Source organism: Loxodonta africana, chromosome 21 (genome assembly GCF_030014295.1).
Source record: "Loxodonta africana isolate mLoxAfr1 chromosome 21, mLoxAfr1.hap2, whole genome shotgun sequence".
Lineage (NCBI taxonomy): Eukaryota > Metazoa > Chordata > Mammalia > Proboscidea > Elephantidae > Loxodonta > Loxodonta africana.
Window position 1 is genome coordinate 59,353,598 of NC_087362.1, and position 21,584 is coordinate 59,375,181.

Sequence of the window (21,584 nt, forward strand, 5' to 3'; positions counted from 1 at the left end):
CTTCAGACATCCAGAATATTATTTGAAGATACTTTGGCATGAGAACCAGTGGTGCGCACTAAAACGATTTAACTGTAGAACTAAGGTTAAAAACCAAAAAACCAAACCCATTGCCAGTGAGTAAATTTTGACTTATGGCGATCCCATGTGTTGCAGAATAGAACTGAGCTCCATAAGGCTTTCTTCTCTGTAATCTTTATGGAATCAGATCACGAGGCCTATCTTTTGCGGTGCCACTGGGTGGGTTTCAACCATCAACCTTTCTTTTGATTAGTTGCTGAGAGCACACAGTTTGCACCACCCAGGGACCTATAGAAAAAGGTAGGAATAAGAGCGACAGAATATAGGTAAATATTACAGGCTCTGACAATGTACAAAGACCAGAACTAACTAAAAAGTGGAAGAAAGGGAAAGAAAGTAGAAAGCATAATTAGTATACAGACAGCTTCATAGGATTTGCTAAGAAAAAAAGGATATCTTTGAAAGCTGAGAAATGAAGAAGAAGCGGAAGCGTATTCAAGGGTCCAAAGGAAAACACTAAAATTAGATGATGGGGGAGAAGAATGTATAAGCTACATTGTGGTTGATGGTAGGGAACCAATGTTGTTGTTGTTGTTAGATGTCATCGAGTTGCTTCTGACTCTATCGACCCTATATACAAGGAAACGAAATACTGCCCAGTCCTGCGCAATCCTCATAATCGTTGCTGTTTGAACCCATTGTTACAGCCACTGTGTCAATCGGTCTTGTTGAGGGTCTTCCTTTTTTTCACCGACCCTCTACCTTACCAAGCACAGTGTCCTTTTCCAGGGACTGGTCCCTTCTGATAACATGTTCAAACTACATGAGACGAAGTCTCACCATCCTCACTTCCAAGGAGCAGTGCAGTTGTACTTCTTCCAAGACCGATTTGATCAGTCTTTTGGCCACAGTCCACGGTATATTCAGTATTCTTCACCAACACTGTGACTCAAAGACATCAATTCTTCTTTGGTCTTCCTCATTCATTGTTCAGCTTTCACACGCATATGAGGTGATTGAAAAGACTATGTCTTGGGTCAGGCACACCTTAGCCCTCAAAGTGACATCTTTGCTTTTCAACGCTTTAAAGAGGTCTTTTTGCAGCAGATTTACTCAATGCAATATGTCATTTGATTTCTTGACCACTGCTTCCATGGGTGTTGATTGTGGATCCAAGTAAAATGAAATCCTTGACAACTTCAGTCTTTTCTGTGTTTATCATGATGTTGCTTATTGGTCAGTTGTGAGGATTTTTGTTTTCCTGCTGTTGAATGTAATCTGTAGGGAACCAATAGTCACCATTTGTAGCAAAAGGAGGCCTAAATGTGTACGGTATTATTATATTGGTAACTATAGAAAAAAAAATACAAACTTTCCTGAATAACAGAACAACCATCATCAATGTGAAAAGAAAACAAATCACATAGTGAAAGGCTATGAAGAAAAAAACTACATATATTGTCAATAAACATAACACAGTTATGAGTCGCTTAACATCCAAGATACATTCTGCAAAACAGGGTGTTATGTGATGTGCGGACAACATATTATATACAGGCAGGACCCAGGTTACGAACGTCCGACTTACGTACAACCCGCAGTTATGATCCAACCCCCATAAAGCCTATTATACTAAAAACCCAGGTACAGGCAACGGTTCATAATGAACAGGCACTACTTTGTGACCTGCATCAAAACATTATTATTACTACTGTATTATTACGTTAAAGATGTTTTAGTGTATCTGCAAGTGTTTCTTTAAAGTTTTTTTATGCATTGAAAGATATACTACATACTATATACTAGAACAAACATTTGACTACCTAAAGTTAGTTACGAACCAACCGTACCTGTTTCAACTTATGTATAACCTTGTTGGAGAGCAAATGTATATGAAAAAAAAGAAAAAACTACTACAGCATTAGACTTAAAGGTGAAACTGTTGAAAACTTTTCCTTTGAGATTGGTAACAAGATAGGGAAGCCTTAGTTATCAAGTGAGACTGTAACAGAAGTACCACAGGTGGGTGGCTTTAACAAACACAAAGCTTAGGAGGCTAGAAGCCCAAATTCAGGGTGCCAGCTCTAGGGGAAGGCTTTTTTTCTTTGCCGGATCTGGAGAAATGTCCTTGTCTCTTTTGAGCTTCTGCTCCTGAGCGATCTTCGTGTGCCTTGGCATCTCTCTTCCCCCATCTCTGCTTCTGCCATGCTAGTTAAATCTCTTTTATATCTCAGAAGAAATTGGCTCAAGATACACCTTACACTAATCCTGTCTCACTAATGTAACAAGCACAACCCATTCCCAAATGGAATTATAACTACAGATATAGGGGTTAGGATTTACAACACATATTTTGGGGGGACATAATTCAATCCACAGCTGTTTGATATTGTTTGGTAAGGCCTAGAGAGTGTAGTAAGGAAAGGGAAAGTAATATAACACACAAGGATTGAAGAGATAAAAACAAGCTTCGTTCACAGATGATATAAGGCATACATAAAAAATACAGAAGAGTCTACAGATAAACTATTAGAAATAACAAGAGCTTAGCAAGTTTGCCGGATTTAAAAAAAAATCAATATTAAAACATCATTATGCAAGCTATATAATAGCCACAAACAACTAGAAAGTGAAATTCTTAAAAATGGCTGTAATAGGCAGCCTTTAAGATGGCCCGCAGAAGAACTGATGCCTCCTAATTGGTGTCGGCGAAGAATATTGAGTACACTACGGACGGCCAGAAGAACAAACAAATCTGTCTTGGAAGAAGTATAGCCAGAATTCTTAGAAGCGAGGATGATGAAACTTTGTCTTACGTACTTTGGGCATGTTATCTGGGGAACCAGTCCCTGGAGAAGGGTGTCATGTTTGGTTAAGCACAGGGTCATCAGAAAAGAGGAAGACCCTCAATGAGATCGATTCACACAGTGGCCAAAACAACGGGTCCAAATATAACAACGATTGTGAGGATGGTGAGGGGCCAGCAGTGTTTCGTTCTGTTGTACATAGGTTGCTATAAGTTGGAGTCAACTCCATGGCACCTAAAAACAAAGATGACCCCCAGTGATTCTCACCTCCCGATATTCACGTCTTTGTGTAATACCCTCCCCATGACTGTGGGTTCTATTTAGCGACTCCCCTCTAATGAATTGAATATGGCAGAAATCCTGAGATGTCACTTCATACATTCTGGTATAAAAAGACTGTGCCTTTCATCTTGGGTGCTCTCCCTCACTCTCTCTCAGACCACTTGCTCTGGGGGAAGCTAGCTGCCATGTCATGAGGCAGCCCCGTGTGTCCTGCCACAAATCAGGCCTTCAGATGAAACCACAGCCCTGGCCACTGGCTTGACTGCACCCTCATAAGAGACCTTGAGCCAGAGGCACCCATCCAGGGCACACCTGAATTCCTGGGAGTTAATGAATGCCCACTGTTTTAGCAACTAGGTTTTGGGGTAATTTTTTACACATCAGTAGGGAATTAATACAACCACCATTTACAATACTTCAAACTATATCAAGTACCTAGTGATAAATCTAACCAGCAATGTGCAAAGCTTAATCAGATAAGATTTCAAAACTTAACTGAGAGATGGTGTGGGACTGGTGTAAAAAGAGACAGACTCATTCACCAACAGACCCACATACACGTGGCTCCCTGGCTTATAACCCAGGTGGCACTTCAGAGCATTGGGAAAAGAGTTGACTTTTCAATTAATGGTGCTAAGACACCTGGGTATACACATAGGGAAAAAAGTGAAATTTGACCCTAGCACATGCCATTCACAAAAGATCAATTGCAGATGGATTAAAGACCTAAATGTGAAAAGCTATAAAGCTTCTAGGCAAAAATATAGAAGGCTGTCTTCCTGACTTCGGAGCGGGGGAGAATTTCTTAAATGAACACACAAAGCACTAACTATAAAGCAGAAGATGAATCAATTAGACTGCATTAAACTGAAGAATTTTTGTTCATCAAAAGACAACAGAAAAAAAAAATGGAAAGACAAGCCATACAGAGTAGAAGAATATATTTGCAATAATATAACTGACAAAGGAGTAGTACCCAGAATACTTAAGTATCTCTTACAAGTCAATAGAAAAAGAGGAAAGGCAGAGCCTGAGACAAGGATGTGGGTGCAGGCAGTGTGTCTGGAAGGTGAAGCCAGGAGCAGGAGTAAGGGTGGGGAGAGTGAGAGCAGGAAGGTAGAAACCCCAACGTAAGGGAGTTATCGAGGTCGCTGCTGTAGACGGTGGACTGGATTCCTTCAGGACCTCCAAGGCCTCTGAGGAGCTCCAGAGTTGTTTCCATGAAGGTTGGACACTAGATCACGAATTCCTCTGCCCAAAGACCTTCGTTATCTCCCTACTGCCCAAGCTCCCTGATCTGGCTCCTGCTTAGCCCTCTGGTTTCTCCTCTTGCCCCTCCTGCTGCCACCCAGCTCACCAAGCCTGTTGATTGCACTCTCTCTCCCTCCCCTTCACTTCCCAACCCCAAACCTTTGCTTGAAACAATTCTCACCCTCCCCTTTCCCCTGCCCAACCCTGTTTAACATTGAGGTCTTGGCTTAGAAGCCCCCTCCCATATGGCACATTCTTGTCCCCACCGTCTCACCCAGGCTAGGTTAGGCTTCTCACCCACCGTAGTACTACACCTAAAGAAGCAGCAAGCCCAGAGGGCCTGGGCTTCCTGGAAGATTGATGTTCCTGCATCCTGGGCTCCTGGTGTGAGGGAGTAACACTGGGACCTGCCCGAGACCAGAGGCTCCCACTGCTGGGAATAACCTGAAGGAATGTCTAGGGTGCCTCTGGGACACCAGCTTTTCAGCCTCAGCAAGTTTTCCTGTACCAGGAAGCCTGGGGAGGGTAAGGGGGGGATGACATAAGAGACCCCATGGGCCAAGTATGAGGACATCAGCAGTGACCATGGTCGGCTGAAGCTTAGCAGGGGCCCTTTCCCCATTTTCTTTCCAGGAGCAACATAAACCTCCCAGATTTTTGTTTAATCAAAAGACCTTCTCTACAAATGACAAACTGAGCTTCCTACCCATCCAGGCCTTGGAGTCTAACGTGCTGTAAAAAAATAATGAAGTGTGTTATTTTTGTATCCCTAAATTTGAGGGAAACCCTCAATGAAATGGATTGAAACAATAGCCACAATGGACTCAAATATACTAATGATCATGGAGATGGAGCAGAACTAGGCAATGTTTCATTCTGTTATACATAAGGTAGCCATAAGTCAGAGCCAACTTGACAGCAACTAACAAGTTTGTCCATACACATCACACTGTGTCATCACTATTTGGTAGATCACCAGTCCCTATCAGGTGAGCTCAGGAAGGGGGCAGGAACTGGGTCTTTTCCCTTCATGAGGTACCACAGGGATGAGCAAGGCCTGGCTCAGCATATGGATTGTTGGGTTGGAGAGATGGCAGGTGGACAGATGTTTGGATGGATAGGTGGATGGATGAATAAAGAAATATGGACAGATGGACTGACAGACATTAGGATGGACAGGTGGACAGACAGATGGGCAGATAAAGGGACAGATAGATAAATGGATGGATGGAAGATAGTGGACAGATGGATAGATATCAGACGGCTAAATGGACGAATAGAAGACGAAGGAGCAATGGATGGATGGACAGGCAGAAGGCTGAACGGATGAACTGACAGGTGAATGGACAAAGGGACAAACGGATGGCAAATACACAGATGGAAGTAAGAATGATAGACAGCCCTACAGATGGACAGACTGGCCAGTTTTCTTCTTTAACACAGCTGGGAAAGTCGTCAGGACTCACATATGCTCTTTCTGGAAATGTCCCACCTCACAGAATGCAGGGATTTGGGTGCCCCCACTACTCTGCAGGCCTCCCTCAGGCGTTGTCAACAGGGAGGAAGGCAGATGTGGTCGACTCTGACCCCTGGTGGCCACTATGGGAATGACACCCCCCACCCCAGCCTGGCTTGGCTGCCCTACCTGTGCCCACTCAGCTGGGGAGTGTACCTGCACCCTCACAACCAGACTCTAACCTTCTGAACCCTAGGCTGAAGCTCTCACCATATGTTTTTAGACACAGTTCACAGGACCCACGGTGTGGAAGGGAGCCCTGGTGGTGCAGTAGCTAAGTGCTAAGCTGTTAACCAAAAGGTCGGCAGTCCAAACCCACCAGCAGCTCCACGGGAGAAAGATGTGGCAGTCTGTTTCCATAAGGATTACAGCCTTGTAAACCCTATAGGGCAGTTCTACTCTGTCCTGTAGCATTGCTATGAGTCGGAACTTACTCAACAGCAATGGGTTTGGTTTTGGTTTGGTTTTATGGCGTGTGGGGCACCGAACTAGGCATTCCCTCACACTCTGGAGGGTCTGCTCTTGGCCAAGCCCTGTTAGAGAGGGCATAGAGGGAGCCCCTGGGGACATTCCTGGACAGGTGACTGACAACAACCCATGTGTAAGCATTGTTTATCATGCTGGGAACTCATACCTTTCTCTTACTGACCCTTCACATCAGTCCCTGAGGTAACAACTAGGACAACCCCCATTTCACAGGTAAGGAAACTAAGTCTCAGAGAGGCCAAGAGGCTTGCCAAGGTCCATGGTGAATGAGTCTGCCCCTCAGCCAAGATTTGAACCTAGGCTGTCTGGGATCCCCCTATTCTTAGCTACCTGGCTCCCTGCCTCCCTGAGAGACCCACCAAGGGTGGCACTGGGAGAAGACCCTTGAGTTGAGTCAGCAGGCCTCATCTGGTGGGCAGGAGGCTGCCCGCTCAGTAGACTGGGCTGATCTGAAGGGTAAAAGAGTCCACACCCTGGACTTCTCAGCCAGCGCTCCTTTCAACTAAGGTTGCCAGATTTGGAGAAAAAATAAATAAAAAGATAGATAGATATGGACATATATGATGCCCAGCTTAATTTGAATTCCAAATAAATAAGGAATCATTTCTAATATAAGTATGTCCCACACATTGGGTGTCCTGTATTTTATCTGGCAATCCCACTTTCAACCTCTCACCCTCTCACACACACACTTTATGCATTTTCTGAATAGCAGTAACAAAAAAACACAGAAACCTCTTAGCCTGTAGTGCTCTGGCATCTATTTGTCATCTCTTCAAATGTCACCCTAGTGTCTCCTGGCCCTGTACTGAGGCCTCTAGACCTCCAACCAGCTCCATCTTCCCTCTAGACTGGAAGCCCTGGAGAGCTGGGCCAGCACCTGCATCTAAGCTAGGCCGGGACTCTGCTTAGAGAAAGGAGATGATGGGGTAGGCCCAGCCTGGCACTGCACGCTCTCCGTCAGTCCTCCCCCCTATACCCAGCTGGGACACTCCCGGGAAGTGGTCCCTGCCCAAAGCCTGAGCCCCAGTGGGGCTCAGGGCCACAAGCTTGGGGTTGTTTCCTGGAACCACCAGATCCATCCCAAGTCGCCATAGCCACATCCTCCTGCGGCAAGCCCTGGGTTCGGTGAGCTCTAAGAGGCCGGGCCCTGGGCTGGGAGTCCTAGAGAAGGCCTTGCTTCAGTGGGCTACAGACCCCACCACAGCAGGAGCCTGGGACACCTCTCCCTGGAGCTCCCAAGAGAGGAGCCAGAGGTTCCCATGATCCTGGGGTATACTCGTTAGCCTGGGGCCACCCCAAAGCCTGGGATCCTGGTACAGCTTAGGGCTGGGCTAGCCCAGACGAGCTGGGGCCCAGGCTCATATCACCTGAGAGAGGTTGGAGGGCTCTGCCTGGAGTCCGAGTGGGAAAGAGGCCCTCCCTGTGGTGGGGCTGGGCGAGATTTCACGGAAGCCGTGACAAATGGGCACCCAGGAATTTAAATAGATAGAGGATATGGGGACACATGGCACAGGTCTGGAGGCTGTCCTGTGTGGGAAATATTCCCAGGAGAGCAAAAGGCCATTGAGGCTGGAGTGGAACCCACAATGGGGCAAGAGAGAGACCGAGGAAGCAGAGGGGGAGCAGGATGTGCCTCAAGAGGAGCTGGGCCTGTCATGCTGAGCAGACCTGGACCTGGGGCTTAGAAGGGCTGGCCTCTGAGACACGATTGATACTGTTAATAAAAATAACAGCAAAAAAACTAAAGATAACAATTTTTAAAAACCAGTTACTGTAGGGTTGCAATTGGCTGATGGTGACCCCATGCATGTCAGAGTAGAACTGTGCTCCACAGGGTTTTCTCCCCACCACCCACCCCATAGGGTTTTCAATGGCTGATTTTTCAGAAGACTTCCAGGCCTTTCTTCCAAGGCACCTCTGGGTGGACTCCAACCTCCAAGCTTTTGGTTAGCGGCCGAGCTCACTAACCATTTGCATCACCCAGGGACTTCAATGACAATAATAACAATCATTTATTGAGGCCTTACTCTGGGCTAAGCCTCTTTATATAGATTAAATCTTATTTAATCCTGGGTGCTAAGTCCATTCGATGGAGAAAGAAGAGTCTCTTCAATAAATGGTGCTGAGAAAATTGGATTTCCACATGCAGAAAAATGATACAGGGTCCAAGCCTCACACTGTGCACAAAACAAATTCAAAATGGGTTAAGGAGCTAAATGTCAAACTAAAACTAAAATAAAATTCTTAGAAGAACAGGCAGGGGTAATGCTATCAGACCCAGCTTTCAACAATGGATTATCTAATACAGTAACCCCAGTGACATAGTGGTTAAGAGTTACGGCTGCTAACCAAAAGGTTGACAGTTCTAATCCACCAGGCACTCTTTGGAAACCCTATGGGGCAGTTCTACTCTGTCCTATAGGGTCACTAAGAGTCAGAATTGACTCAATGGTTTTGGTTTTAGTAACAAAAGCACAAACAGCAAAAGACAAAATAAATAAGTGAGACCTCATAAAAATTAAAAATTTTGTTCATCATGAGAAATTAGTTTGCTCCATAAACCTTCATCTACAGAACAATAAAAAAATTTAAAGCATTTTTTTTGTTCGTCAAAAGACTTACCAAAAAAGTGACAAGACAAGCTACCAACTGGGAGAATAAGAAACCCTATATCCGCCAAGAATCTAATAACCTATATATATATATATCTTTGACAACTTAGCAATAAAAAGACAAATAACCCAATCATAAAATGATCAAAGGACTTGAATAGACGTTTCACCAAAAAGGACATTCAAATAGCCACCAAACAAGTGAAAAGATGCTCAGCGTTATTAGCCATCAGAGAAATGCAAATCAACACAACAATGAGATAATATTTCACTCCTGCTAGGATGGCTAAGATTAAAAAAAAAAAAAAGCAGAAAATAGCAAACATTGGCTAGGATGTAGTGAAACTGGAATCCTTACCCACTGCTGATAGGAATACAAAATGGTATAGCCATTTTGAAAAGAAGTGTAAAGGTTTCTCGAAAAACTAAAAAATAGAACTACCATATGACCCAGCAATTCCACTCCTAGGTATATACCTACACCAAAGACTTGAAACCAAAGACTCAAAAAGAGATGTGTACACCAACGTTCACTGAAGCACTATGCACAGTAACCAAAAGGCGGAAACAACCTAAATGCCCATCAACAGATGGATGGATTAACAAAATGGAGTACATACCTACAATGGAATACAACTCAGCCAATAGGAGAAATGAAGTCTTGATATATCAAGTAAGGTTGGAGCTTGGAGACATTATGCTGCGCGAAATAAGCCAGTCACAAAAGGATAAATATTGTACGACCTCACTTATATAAAAAGACAAGAAAAGGCAAATGTATAGAGAACAAAGTTTATTAGTGGTTACCAGGGGCAGGAAGGATGGGAAAAAGGGGGGTTAACAGTGAGAAAAAATTGCATTGATTAAGGGTAGGGTTGCACAGACAATTATTGTAATTTCTGCCAGTAAGTTGTACGCTTATAAAAAGTTGAATTGGCAAAGGTTGTGTGACAGATACATTTACAACAACAACAACAAAAAACAGAGTAGATAGCTACTGAGGCTGCTTATGTACAACCAAAAACTTCATGGGATTTGGCTCCCTGGTTTGGAGGTTTAGGATCATGGTTTCATGGGACATGCCAGTTAACTGGCCTAATGACGTGTTTAGTGCTTCTGTTCTACCTCCTAGTTCGTTGTGTAGTGCCTGGGGTCTTAAAAGCTTGAGAGCAGCCATCCAAGGCACAAGAATTGGTCTCTATTCACCTGGAGCAACAGAGGAAGGAGAGTAAGGAATAGGAGGAGGATATGGAGTGTGTGGATAATTGTCTCCATGAACAGCTGCCTCCTTTACCATGAGACCAGAAGAACTGGGAGGTGTCCAGCTACCATTACTGAACTTTTTGATCAAACATTTCATAGAAGAATCCTGATCAAAAGGGAGAAAATACAGAACAGAATTTCACATTCTCATGGACTCTAGACTTTCCAGAGCCACGGATGGTAGATGAACCCCTGAAACTATTGCCCTGAGATCATCTTTAAACCTTAAACCAAAAATATCCCCTGATGTTATCTTAAAACCCAAACAATAGTTTAGTAACTAGTAAAAAAAGGTCTGCCATGAGCATTATGCTCTTTTAAGAGCTATCATTATGGTATCAAAGTGACAACAGCAACTCAAAAGATCAGATAGGAATCTTAGGGAGCAGTGAGTTTATGTTAATGAGGGAGGAACAGCTCAGAAAAGGAGGGTGAGAGGTTGCATAACTCAAAGAAGGTAATCAATGTCATTAAATTGTATGTTCAGAAACTTGAATTGGTATATGCTTTGCTGTGTGTGTTCTCAACAGCAGCAACAAATCTTATTTAATCCTCAAAACAGGTACTATTACTGCCCTTATTTTACAGATGGGGAAACTAAGGCACAGAGAGGTTAAATGACTTGCCCATGGTCACACAGCTAACAAGTGGCAGAGCTGGTATGTGAGCCCGGGCAGTCTAGCTCCAGAGCCTGCGCCCTGCAACACCTCATAAAAAGCTATTTGCATCCAGAAATGTGCATAGGGCAGAAGATCCCCCTGGAAAAAAAAGAGATCGGGCTCCATTTCCCTTTCTGTGGCATTTAAGCTCATTAAAACCTGTCTGGTGGACTGCAGTGGGGCCCCGAGAGCCCACCTCAGACAATTGCCCTAAGACCAAGAAGGGACAGCTGCATCAGGACAAGAGAGAAACAGCCAGCTGTATAAACAGTGCTGGCTTTTCCACCTGCCATTCACTCTGCAAGCAGAGTTCCAGAGGCATAGGCCTCTCCAAGCTGAGCTGCTTGCCCACAAACAGGTGACCACAGCATTCTCAGGTGCCAAGGCCTCTGAGCACAGGCAGACATCACCCTCTGGTGTGCAGCCTGGGAAAGGCGCTGGTCTCAGGAGTATTTGTCCTCCAATATGACCAGACAGGGTCACGGGCAATGATAATTCTCTGTGACTGGGGTTTAGAACCCATACCCTCATGCTCTCCAGGGGAAATTCAATCCCATCCAATCATCACATAGCTGGGTCACTGGGGCCCAGCTTACCCACTGGAGGAGAAAGGGGCGTCTCTCTCCTACTCTGAGGATGCTCCATGGCCCTAGCTGCTGGTCTACATGGCATTCGGGGGCCTCAAGAGCACTGGAGAAGTGCCCTTGGCAAGGACTGGATTCCAATCCTTGGAATGTGAAGGTGTGGAGTCACTGCAATTTGGGGGTTAAAGGAAAAGGGGCCCCTGACATAGGCTGGTGAATCTGAGACAATTTCCAAGCACTGGGCTAGGGCCCTGGGCCAGGGCCCTGGGCCAGGGTCCAGTCTGGCTCTCCCCAGGAGGCAGGTGGGAGGGACCAGCAAGTGCTTCCAGAGCAGGCTGGCTGAGACCCCAACCCTATGCAGGCAGGCAGAGGTCACTGAGTGAGGCCAGAATGGGAATCCCCACCCCAACCCCAACCCTCTCCCACCCTTGGTCTTACTCAGTCTTCACAAAGTTTCTGGGGTAGACAGGACTGGAGCCACTCATCCTCATGTCACAGATGTAGAAATCAAGGGTCAGTGAGGAAGAGCAGGCCCAAGGTCATTCATTCGGTGAGACTCAGAGCCAGGCCTTGAAACTGGGCCTCCTGACTCCTGGGCCAGTGCTCTGCCTGTAAGCCAGGCCAGCTGGGCCCGTGGCACCAGGGCAAAGTTCAGTGCCCCCAGGTGGGGCTAGACCTGCCCCAAAACAGAACATTAGGGGGAGGCAGAGCCGTGTCCTGCCTTCTCTGGGCCTAGGGAGGCCACACGGGTGGGATCATCTCTCTGGAGGGCACAGTGGTCTCAGGTGTCCAGCAGCAGGTAGGCTACCTTCTCCAGTGGGAGCTGGGGACCTTGGGGCTGCAGGCAGTCAGAGAGGCCTGGGTTGAAGCCGAAAGGATCCAGACTACTGCACCACCTGGGAGGAACTGAAGGCATCCATCTCCGTCCCTGCCTCCGCCTCTGCCTCTGCCTCTGTGCGGCACCTCTGGGTGCAGAACCACAGGAAAAGGAAGAAGCCTGCAAGCAAAAGGCTCGTCAGTGGGACCATCATAGGAGGAGCATGGACCTCATCCAGAATCCAAGGACCTCCTGGCTAGGGGGAAAGGAGCCCTGGTGGTGCTTGGCTGCTAACCCGAAGGTTGGTGGTTTGAACCCACCTAGCGGCTCCACAGGAGAAGGACCTGGTGATCTGCTTCCATAAAGATTACAGCCAAGAAAATCCTACGGAGCAGTTCTACTCTGTCAGATAGAGTGGCTATGAGTTGGAATTGACTGGACAGCACCCAAAACAACAACAACAGGGCTCATGAGTAATTCCCAGAATCCCTTGCTGTTCGAGGCCAGAGGGATGGAGTATAGGAGTGTAAGGATCAGACCATTGCTAGCCCACAGGGTGCCTTTGTGCAAATTAGAAGGTAAAGCCCCTTCCTCTGGGCAGACGTAGCCCCATCCCAGCTTGGCAAGTGGAGCTGAGGGCTGGATTTCAGCCCCCAACTCACCCCTCAGCTGCACCCTTTGCCAATGAACACCCCACCCCTGTACACGACCCCCTGGGAACTCGTCTGGGGTACCCAAAGGCCCTACCGTAGAACGAGTTAAAGATGGTGAAGAGGAAGAGCTGGGGCAGGAGGAAGATGCCAAAGGAGAAGAAAGCCAAGGCCCAGGTGGTGCCCAGCAGCACTGTGAGACCCAGCACAGTGATGGCGTCCCGGCAGGCCCGAGCACCCATTGCCTTCTCCCGCTCTCGCAGCTTGCGTAGGGCCTGCAGCACCCGGGCCAGCACCACCAGGTTGAAAAGAGATGTGAGGCCACCATAGCCCATGACCAGGACACTGTGCACCTTGGGATTCAGCAGCCAGCATCTGCAGGGGAGGAATAAAATGCCAGGGTTGGTGGGGGACCCCAAGGCTGTGGGCGAACAACAGGGCCACTTGGCCTCTGGACTGCTTCTTGAACCCAGTCTGGTCTCCTGGCTCAGGTCCCATTATTTCCATCTGATTGCACGCTTAGTAAAGTCCTAGGTACAGCTTTCCAGCCAGGCTACCAGGAAGGGGCCCACCTGCCACCTTGCCCCCTTCTGGAACACCCAAATGCCCTCCTTTCCAGCCACACCAGTCTCTCCCATGATTCCATGCCTATACCCACCTGAAAACTTCCTCTTCTCTCTACATCTGTCTAACTCTGCTCCCTTCCAAGGCCAGCCCAAATGCCAACTTGCATGATATTCTACAGGATCAATGGCCTGGGACCCTCTTTCCTGGAAACTGCCCCTTGCACCCTAGCACATGGTTATCACCTAATCCCATGTCCTCACCTTCCCCACCTAGACTGGACCAGCGTGTCCCTTCCCTGAGCTGTGAATGGAGAGATTCTAGCTGCTGGTCCCCTGGGTGGGACACTGCCAGCTCATGGTTTGGTGTAGGGGTGCTCTCCATGTATGGCCCGGGGAACAGGGCAAGCAGGAGGAGAACCTCACCAGGGGCCAAGGAAAGAGCCAGAGAGAAGACTAATGGTGGCCCCAGCCCTGGTCCTACACCCTCCCTATGCCCTGGCTGCCTTCACGCCCTTTGCCTCCCAAAACACCCTCAAGACAGGTGCCACCTTCTACCAGGTAAGATACCATGTTAAATGCTTTACATGGGTAATCTCACTCAATCCGCAGGACAACCCTATGGGGTAGGCATTTTATCACTCCCATTCTACAGATGAGGAAACTGAGGCTCAGAGAGATGGAGGAATTTGCTCAGGAAGACACACTAGTAAGTTCTCCTACCAGTGGTCTGAGCCCACCACCTGCTCAGGCTCTGGCCACGGGCTCCTGCCACTGCAGTCACAGCTTTCTTTTGGGGAGTCATTCAAGTTGATGAACGTAATCATGGGCCCTTCATTTTCACTGCTAGATCATAGTTTGTTGGTGACTCTACCACAATTTATTAATCCAGTGTCCTATCAGTGGGCCTTTGAGTTAGTCTCAAGCTTTTGTTCTATTGCTGTATTGCTGTATTGCTGTTTTTGTTTAGGAAAACTAAACTATTTTTTAAAACGCAGAAGAATAAAATTCATGAAATCGGGGTAACAGTTTTCTGAGAGGGGAGGGTAGCGTGAGGAAGACTCAGGGAGAAGCTAGTTTTCAGGGTGGGGGCTCTTTAAGGTCCATACACCAACATGCTTCCTGTCTGGTGAGTGTCACTTATATTCTTTTGTCCACATCACATATAATACAGCAGACGTCCGAAGGGTCCTAAGTCACACTTCCTCTGAGAAGCCAGCCCCAACTCTGGTAGGAACAGGAAGTAAGCCCCTTCCACTCCCTTGACTCTACTGAGGGGATCATGTAGGCCAGTGACTGGAGGTGGACTCTGGAGCCAGCCAGCCTGGAGTCATGTCCCAGCTCCACCATTAACTGGCTTGGTCGCCTTGGGCAGGGTTCTCAAGTTGTCTGTGCCTCAGTTTCCCTAACTGTAAAATAGGGCAGGCAAAAGGACCTACCCCTTATTGTGAGGATTCAACAGGCCAACACACAGGTGCCTTCACAGGGTCGCCCTCAGCAATCTTGAGCTCTCCTCAGCCAAAGAAGCAAAGAGGGTGAGGGGGCAACAGTTGATGATGGTTCGATGGGGTTTATTTTGCTAGTCTATGTTCAGCTGTTAGAACTTTTTCACAATTAAAAAAAAAAATGTTTTTAATGCCCTAGGTGGTACAAACAGTTAAGCACTTGACTACTAGCCAAAAGGTTGGTGGTTTGAACCCACCCAGAGGTACCTGGGAAGACAGGCCTGGTGATCTGCTTCCCAAAGGTCACAGCCTTGAAAACCCTATGGGTCACATTTCTATTCTGCACACATGGGGTCGCCATGAGTCCCAGAAAGCAGTGGGATCTGTCCCCCACACCAGACCCCCCTAGAAGCCTCTGCTGCTTCTCCCCGTGCCCCTCCTTCCACACATGCTGAGCCAGTCCCTGGGGTATTTAGTTCCCCCATCCCTCCCCACCACACTCTCTTCTCTGACTAGGAGGGTTTGAGGGGCCTGCCCCATTCACATTCCCTTCTCAGAGAATCAACCCCACCCAAGGCCTGCTGAGGTGACAGAGCCCAGGACCCAGCTGCCTCCCTCGCTGGACCAGGTAAGGAGCAGGTGTGGACACTTGACCTGGGGGTGGCAATGAGATTGGCAAGGGGTGCAGAAGGTGGTGGGTATTGGAACTGGGCAGTGTCATGTGCCAACCACAGGTCTGGAGAAGCCCGAGCCTGGGTCGGAAGGAAGGACAGTAGAGCTGGGTGCAAGCTGAGCTAGACCAAGGGGCATGAGAGCCAGAGGGTGAGGTAGGGTCATGGCAGCTGTGTGGTGCTGGGAGGTAGTAGGCCTGACTACACCTGCCCTGGCCTTCGAGGCACATGAGCAGGCCTTGGACCCTGTTCCACAGCTTCCTAGGGTTGCCCAGAGTAGAAACGATCCAGCAAAAGGGAGGTGTCAAAACCTCTGAGAAAACTCCCCCATCGAAGCCGTAGCTCCCTCTTCACCCCACAGCCAATGCCCTACCTACAGGATACCCGTATGGAGCCCCAGGTCCAAGTGGCCCTCAACCAGAGCCAAGGAGCCTGCGGTAGCCTGAGACACTCACATGGATATGTTCTGGGAGGCCGTGCCATTTTCCTGACTGATGGAGAGTGATCCGTACACTGAGCTTTTGACAGCGAGGAGGAGCAGCACCAGGACGGCAGGGACCCCTGAGGGGTGGGACAGAGGCTCAGGAGACCCTGAAAAGGGGTTGACCCTGGGTCTCTTGGGGCTGCTAAGATGGAATTCCACTGGGTAAAGGGGGTGGAGACTGTTCTGAGCCACAGCCCCTGTCATATGGCTCAGCTTCAGAGCAATTAGCCTGGCCATCTTGTGATGGCTCTACGGAGAATGGCAGTTTGGGGAGGTGGTGGCAGGAAGCTAATGGGAGAGAAAGTTTGGGAACTGGTGAGGAACAGAGATAATAAAGAAAGGGACTAGGATGGTGATGGCGGTGCCAGTGATTGTAGTAATACGGATGGGGGTAAAGACTAAGACAAGCATGGGAATGATGATGGAGGTGGCGGTGGGGATGCAGTGAAAGTGGTAGCAGAGGTGACAGTGGTGGTGCTGCTGGTATTGGAGGTGGAGGAGGTGATGGTAGTAGCAGTGGTGCTGTTGTTGGTGGAGGTGATGGTAGTGGTGATGGTGCTCTTGGAAGTGGTGGAGGTGATGGTAATGGTGATAATGCTGTTGGAAGTAGAGGTGGTAGAGGTGATGGTAGTGGTGATGGTGGCATTGAAGGTAGAAGTCGTAGTGGTGATGGCAGTGGTGATGGTTCTGTTGGAGGTGGAGGTGGTGGAGGTGATGGCAGTGGTGATGGTGCTGTTGGAGGTGGAGGTGATGGCAGTGGTGATGGTGCTGTTGGAGGTGGAGGATATGGCAGTGGTGATGGTGCTGTTGGACGTGGAGGTGATGGCAGTGGTGATGGTGCTGTTGGAGGTGGAGATGATGGCAGTGGTGATGGTGCTGTTGGACGTGGAGATGATGGCAGTGGTGATGGTGCTGTTGGACGTGGAGGTGATGGCAGTGGTGATGGTGCTGTTGGACGTGGAGGTGATGGCAGTGGTGATGGTGCTGTTGGAGGTGGAGGTGATGGCAGTGGTGATGGTGCTGTTGGAGGTGGAGGTGATGGCAGTGGTGATGGTGCTGTTGGACGTGGAGGTGATGGCAGTGGTGATGGTGCTGTTGGAGGTGGAGATGATGGCAGGGGTGATGGTGCTGTTGGACGTGGAGGTGATGGCAGTGGTGATGGTGCTGTTGGACGTGGAGGTGATGGCAGTGGTGATGGTGCTGTTGGACGTGGAGATGATGGCAGTGGTGATGGTGCTGTTGGAGGTGGAGGTGATGGCAGTGGTGATGGTGCTGTTGGAGGTGGAGGTGATGGCAGTGGTGATGGTGCTGTTGGAGGTGGAGATGATGGCAGGGGTGATGGTGCTGTTGGACGTGGAGGTGATGGCAGTGGTGATGGTGCTGTTGGACGTGGAGGTGATGGCAGGGGTGATGGTGCTGTTGGAGGTGGAGATGATGGCAGTGGTGATGGTGCTGTTGGAGGTGGAGATGATGGCAGTGGTGATGGTGCTGTTGGAGGTGGAGATGATGGCAGTGGTGATGGTGCTGTTGGACGTGGAGGTGATGGCAGTGGTGATGGTGCTGTTGGACGTGGAGGTGATGGCAGTGGTGATGGTGCTGTTGGAGGTGGAGATGATGGCAGTGGTGATGGTGCTGTTGGAGGTGGAGGTGATGGCAGTGGTGATGGTGCTGTTGGACGTGGAGGTGATGGCAGTGGTGATGGTGCTGTTGGACGTGGAGGTGATGGCAGTGGTGATGGTGCTGTTGGAGGTGGAGATGATGGCAGTGGTGATGGTGCTGTTGGACGTGGAGATGATGGCAGTGGTGATGGTGCTGTTGGAGGTGGAGATGATGGCAGTGGTGATGGTGCTGTTGGAGGTGGAGATGATGGCAGTGGTCATGGTGCTGTTGGACGTGGAGGTGATGGCAGTGGTGATGGTGCTGTTGGAGGTGGAGGTGATGGCAGTGGTGATGGTGCTGTTGGAGGTGGAGGTGATGGCAGTGGTGATGGTGCTGTTGGAGGTGGAGGTGATGGCAGTGGTGATGGTGCTGTTGGAGGTGGAGGTGATGGCAGTGGTGATGGTGCTGTTGGAGGTGGAGATGATGGCAGTGGTGATGGTGCTGTTGGAGGTGGAGGTGATGGCAGTGGTGATGGTGCTGTTGGAGGTGGAGGTGATGGCAGTGGTGATGGTGCTGTTGGAGGTGGAGGTGATGGCAGTGGTGATGGTGCTGTTGGAGGTGGAGGTGATGGCAGTGGTGATGGTGCTGTTGGAGGTGGAGATGATGGCAGGGGTGATGGTGCTGTTGGAGGTGGAGGCAATGGCAGGGGTGATGGTGCTGTTGGAGGTGGAGGTGATGCCAGGGGTGATGGTGCTGTTGGAGGTGGAGGTGATGGCAGTGGTGGTGGTGCTGTTGGACGTGGAGGTGATGGCAGTGGTGGTGGTGCTGTTGGACGTGGAGGTGATGGCAGTGGTGGTGGTGCTGTTGGACGTGGAGGTGATGGCAGTGGTGGTGGTGCTGTTGGACGTGGAGGTGATGGCAGTGGTGGTGGTGCTGTTGGACGTGGAGGTGATGGCAGTGGTGATGGTGCTGTTGGAGGTGGAGGCGATGGCAGTGGTGATGGTGCTGTTGGAGGTGGAGGTGGTGGAGGTGATGGCAGTGGTGATGGTGCTGTTACAGGTGAAGACAGTGGTGATGATAGTGGTAATGCTGGTGACAGTGGTGGTGATGATGAGAAGAGTAATGTGGGAAGCAGTGGTGGAGTGCTAATGGAGGTGAGGACTGCTGGTTCATAGTAGTAGTTACTATGATGATGAGAGGAAGAGGGCAGGAGGGGGTTGGTACCCTACACAGATGGAGACCTCAGGACATAAGTGGGACGCATGCTTACCCCAGCCCAGTACGCAGAGCTTGAGCACATATCGGTGGATGTAGACGTTGTAGACACGCACCAGGAGAAGGTAGAGGTTGAAGCCTTCGATGGCCATCCAGGTGAGGGAGCATAGCAGCGCATAGTGTAGGATGGCAGCCAGCACCATGCATGCTGACTCAGGCACGGGGGACATGGCCAGCATGGGGCTCAGCAGGAAGGTGACATTCAGAAGCAGCACAGAGACGTGCAGGTTCATATGGATGCATGTCACGAAGTCACCCTGCTTCCTGTGTGTGAGCATGGCCCTCCATGGCCTGGGGACATCACCCAGTAGGGCCACCCCCTGGGCTCATAGACACACAATAGCAGGGAAACTGAGGCCAAGAGGGGGCAGGGACCCAACACCGGCCACGCAGCAAGGTAGGTCTCCTGCCTCCTGGCCTCTGCCCTCCGGAGAAGCCCAACGCACTCTGGGGACCAAGTAGGAAAGAAGGGGAAGCACTGAGCAGCAGTGGTTGGACAGGCCAGCGCCGTGGCAGAGGAATACCTGGACTGGAAGTGCAGCAGGATGGTGAGCAGCGAGGCCACTATGGAGATGCTGCAGCCCACGAGGGAGATGTACGTGAGAGGTGGCAGCAACTCTGCAGGGATCGGGGCTGGGGAGAGTTGCTACAGGAGACAAAGGGGGGCTGGAGGCCAAAAGCATGGAAACTCCTCCCCAGGCTCAATCAGAAGGACCTCCCAAGACCTCAGCTCTAAGCCCTCCTTCCCCATAACAAGGCCAGGGCAGACATGGTGGCTTTTGCCCACCCAGCCCCCATCTCTGCTTCCTCTATGAGATCCTCCATTTTCTGGGGGAGCTCCCTTTCCCCACTCTATGCATGAGGGTGGCCCCATCACTTTTCCTACTGTGTGCAGGCAGGTGCACTAGGCCTGGCCCTCCTTCCTCCTGCCCACAGTGATGGGTTCAGGGATGGATACATGACATGTGCTAGGCTGGTGGGCTCAATCTGGCCGAATTGGGAAAGGGGAGCTCTCATTCCACCAGCCTGAAAGCTAGTAGGACATGAGCCTGGAAGTGCCAGCAGCCATATTATCATCCCATGGGAAGATCCTGCCTGACGGTGAAGCCAGCACAGCAAGCACAGCTGAGAGACAAAGACAGAGTACTGTCCTGGCAATATTATTTGAAACCCCTGGATCAAGCCATGCCTGAAGCTTAACCCAGCCTTTTCAGGAACATGAGCCCATAAGTTTTCTTTTTTTGCTTAAGCCATTTGAGCTTGATTTTCTAACTCTTGCAGCAGCCTTTGCCTTGTTCCTCTGCCCTGGTTGTGGGGTCCTCTGCAGCTCTGACACCCACCCCCCACCATTCAAGCTGAACACATACATACCATGAGAACTGCAAAGTAGCTGAGGTGATTGCAGCGGCAGAGCACCTGGGCAGGTGAAGGCTGTTCTGTGCGGCAGCCCTCGGAGCTCCAGGCCCCCCAGTGGTGCTTACCGGCTCCCTTCTTCCAGAAGACACAGGTCAGAGTCTGACCTTCCTGAAGGGAGAAGAAGAGGTCACTCAAAAAGGTACAGGGGATGGACTGTGGATCAGGGTCCAGGACTTGTGGGGGCCAAAGGTGCCCAAGGCCTGCCCAATTCATACATTCCATTCCCCTGGCCATGGGGACTAGATCAGGGATGGACACGAGACTCAGCTGGACATTTAGGACTCCATTTTGGGACTCTGGTTTGGTAGGGAAGAGCCTGCTGGGAAGGGGGGAGGAAGCCCCATGCTCCAGTAGCCATCTTGCCAGAAAGTGGAAAGCCAAAGCAGGAAAGCATTGCTGAGAGATGGAAAGAGATGAGCCATGATGACATTGTATCAGTCCCTGGATCCAGCCGTGCCTGAAGTTAGACAACCCCTGGACACTTTAGGTAGTTGAGTCAATAAATTATCTTCTAGGCTTAAGCTGCCTTGAGTTGGTTTTCTATTACTTGCAACTGGAAGAATCCTGACTAATGCAGTAAGCAAAAGCTTCTCTCTCTCAGTGTGGGCAGGGATTATTTCTTAAAAAAAAAAAAAAACTTAGGCAGGAATATTCAAAGTGTGATGGATTTTAAAATCTTCAAAACCTTTCATTGATTGTAAGTGTGTTTTCAAGATGGCTCCATGGATTTGAGCTTGGTCAAACCAATATTCAGAAGGGCAGAAGTGGGCTGAGAATGGCGGCACCCCGGATGGTACCAGGCTTTGGTGGTGCCAGAAGCTGATGTTGATCGGCTCTCTGAGGTTGTCCACGTGGTCGTGGCCCAGCTGGGCCCCCAGGACACAGTTATTAAGCAGAGATGAGTTGGTGTCATCCTGGAAGGGCAGTGGAAAGAAGGGCTGACTGAAGGGGACACACGGAAACCCTGGATGAGGTCTGAGAGCCGCCCTTCCCCAGTGCCTCCTTCTGGGATGAGAACACAAAGCATGCCTCTCATTTGTACAGCGTGGGCCAGCCTCCAGGCCTTTGCACACGCTGTTTCTGCCACCTGGAAAGCTCCCCTCTCAGGACCCCTGCTCTACCTCCCAGTTGTTTAATGTATTCCAGCCTTATACCCTCCACCTCACCACCACCCTCACTC

General features: G+C 49.5%; 1 protein-coding gene across 4 annotated transcripts in view; it reads right to left on the reverse strand.

Moving 5' to 3' along the window:
- Positions 1-305: 305 nt before the first annotated feature.
- Positions 306-21,584, reverse strand: part of ADGRG5 (adhesion G protein-coupled receptor G5) — a 29,331-nt gene continuing 8,052 nt past the window's right edge. For 2 of the 4 annotated variants that reach the window (XM_064273986.1, XM_064273987.1), the window contains 6 exons: positions 20,360-20,512; positions 19,513-19,634; positions 18,984-19,252; positions 16,086-16,191; positions 13,049-13,326; positions 306-12,481 (listed from right to left, as the gene is read on the reverse strand). In XM_064273986.1, the coding sequence (XP_064130056.1) occupies positions 12,369-12,481; positions 13,049-13,326; positions 16,086-16,191; positions 18,984-19,252; positions 19,513-19,634; positions 20,360-20,512 (1,041 nt within the window). In that variant the 3' untranslated portion in view covers positions 306-12,368. Of the gene's footprint in view, positions 12,482-12,516; positions 12,704-13,048; positions 13,327-16,085; positions 16,192-18,983; positions 19,253-19,512; positions 19,635-20,359; positions 20,513-21,201; positions 21,319-21,584 lie in introns of those variants that run through there. The other 2 variants (XM_064273983.1, XM_064273984.1) reach the window with 2 other exon arrangements.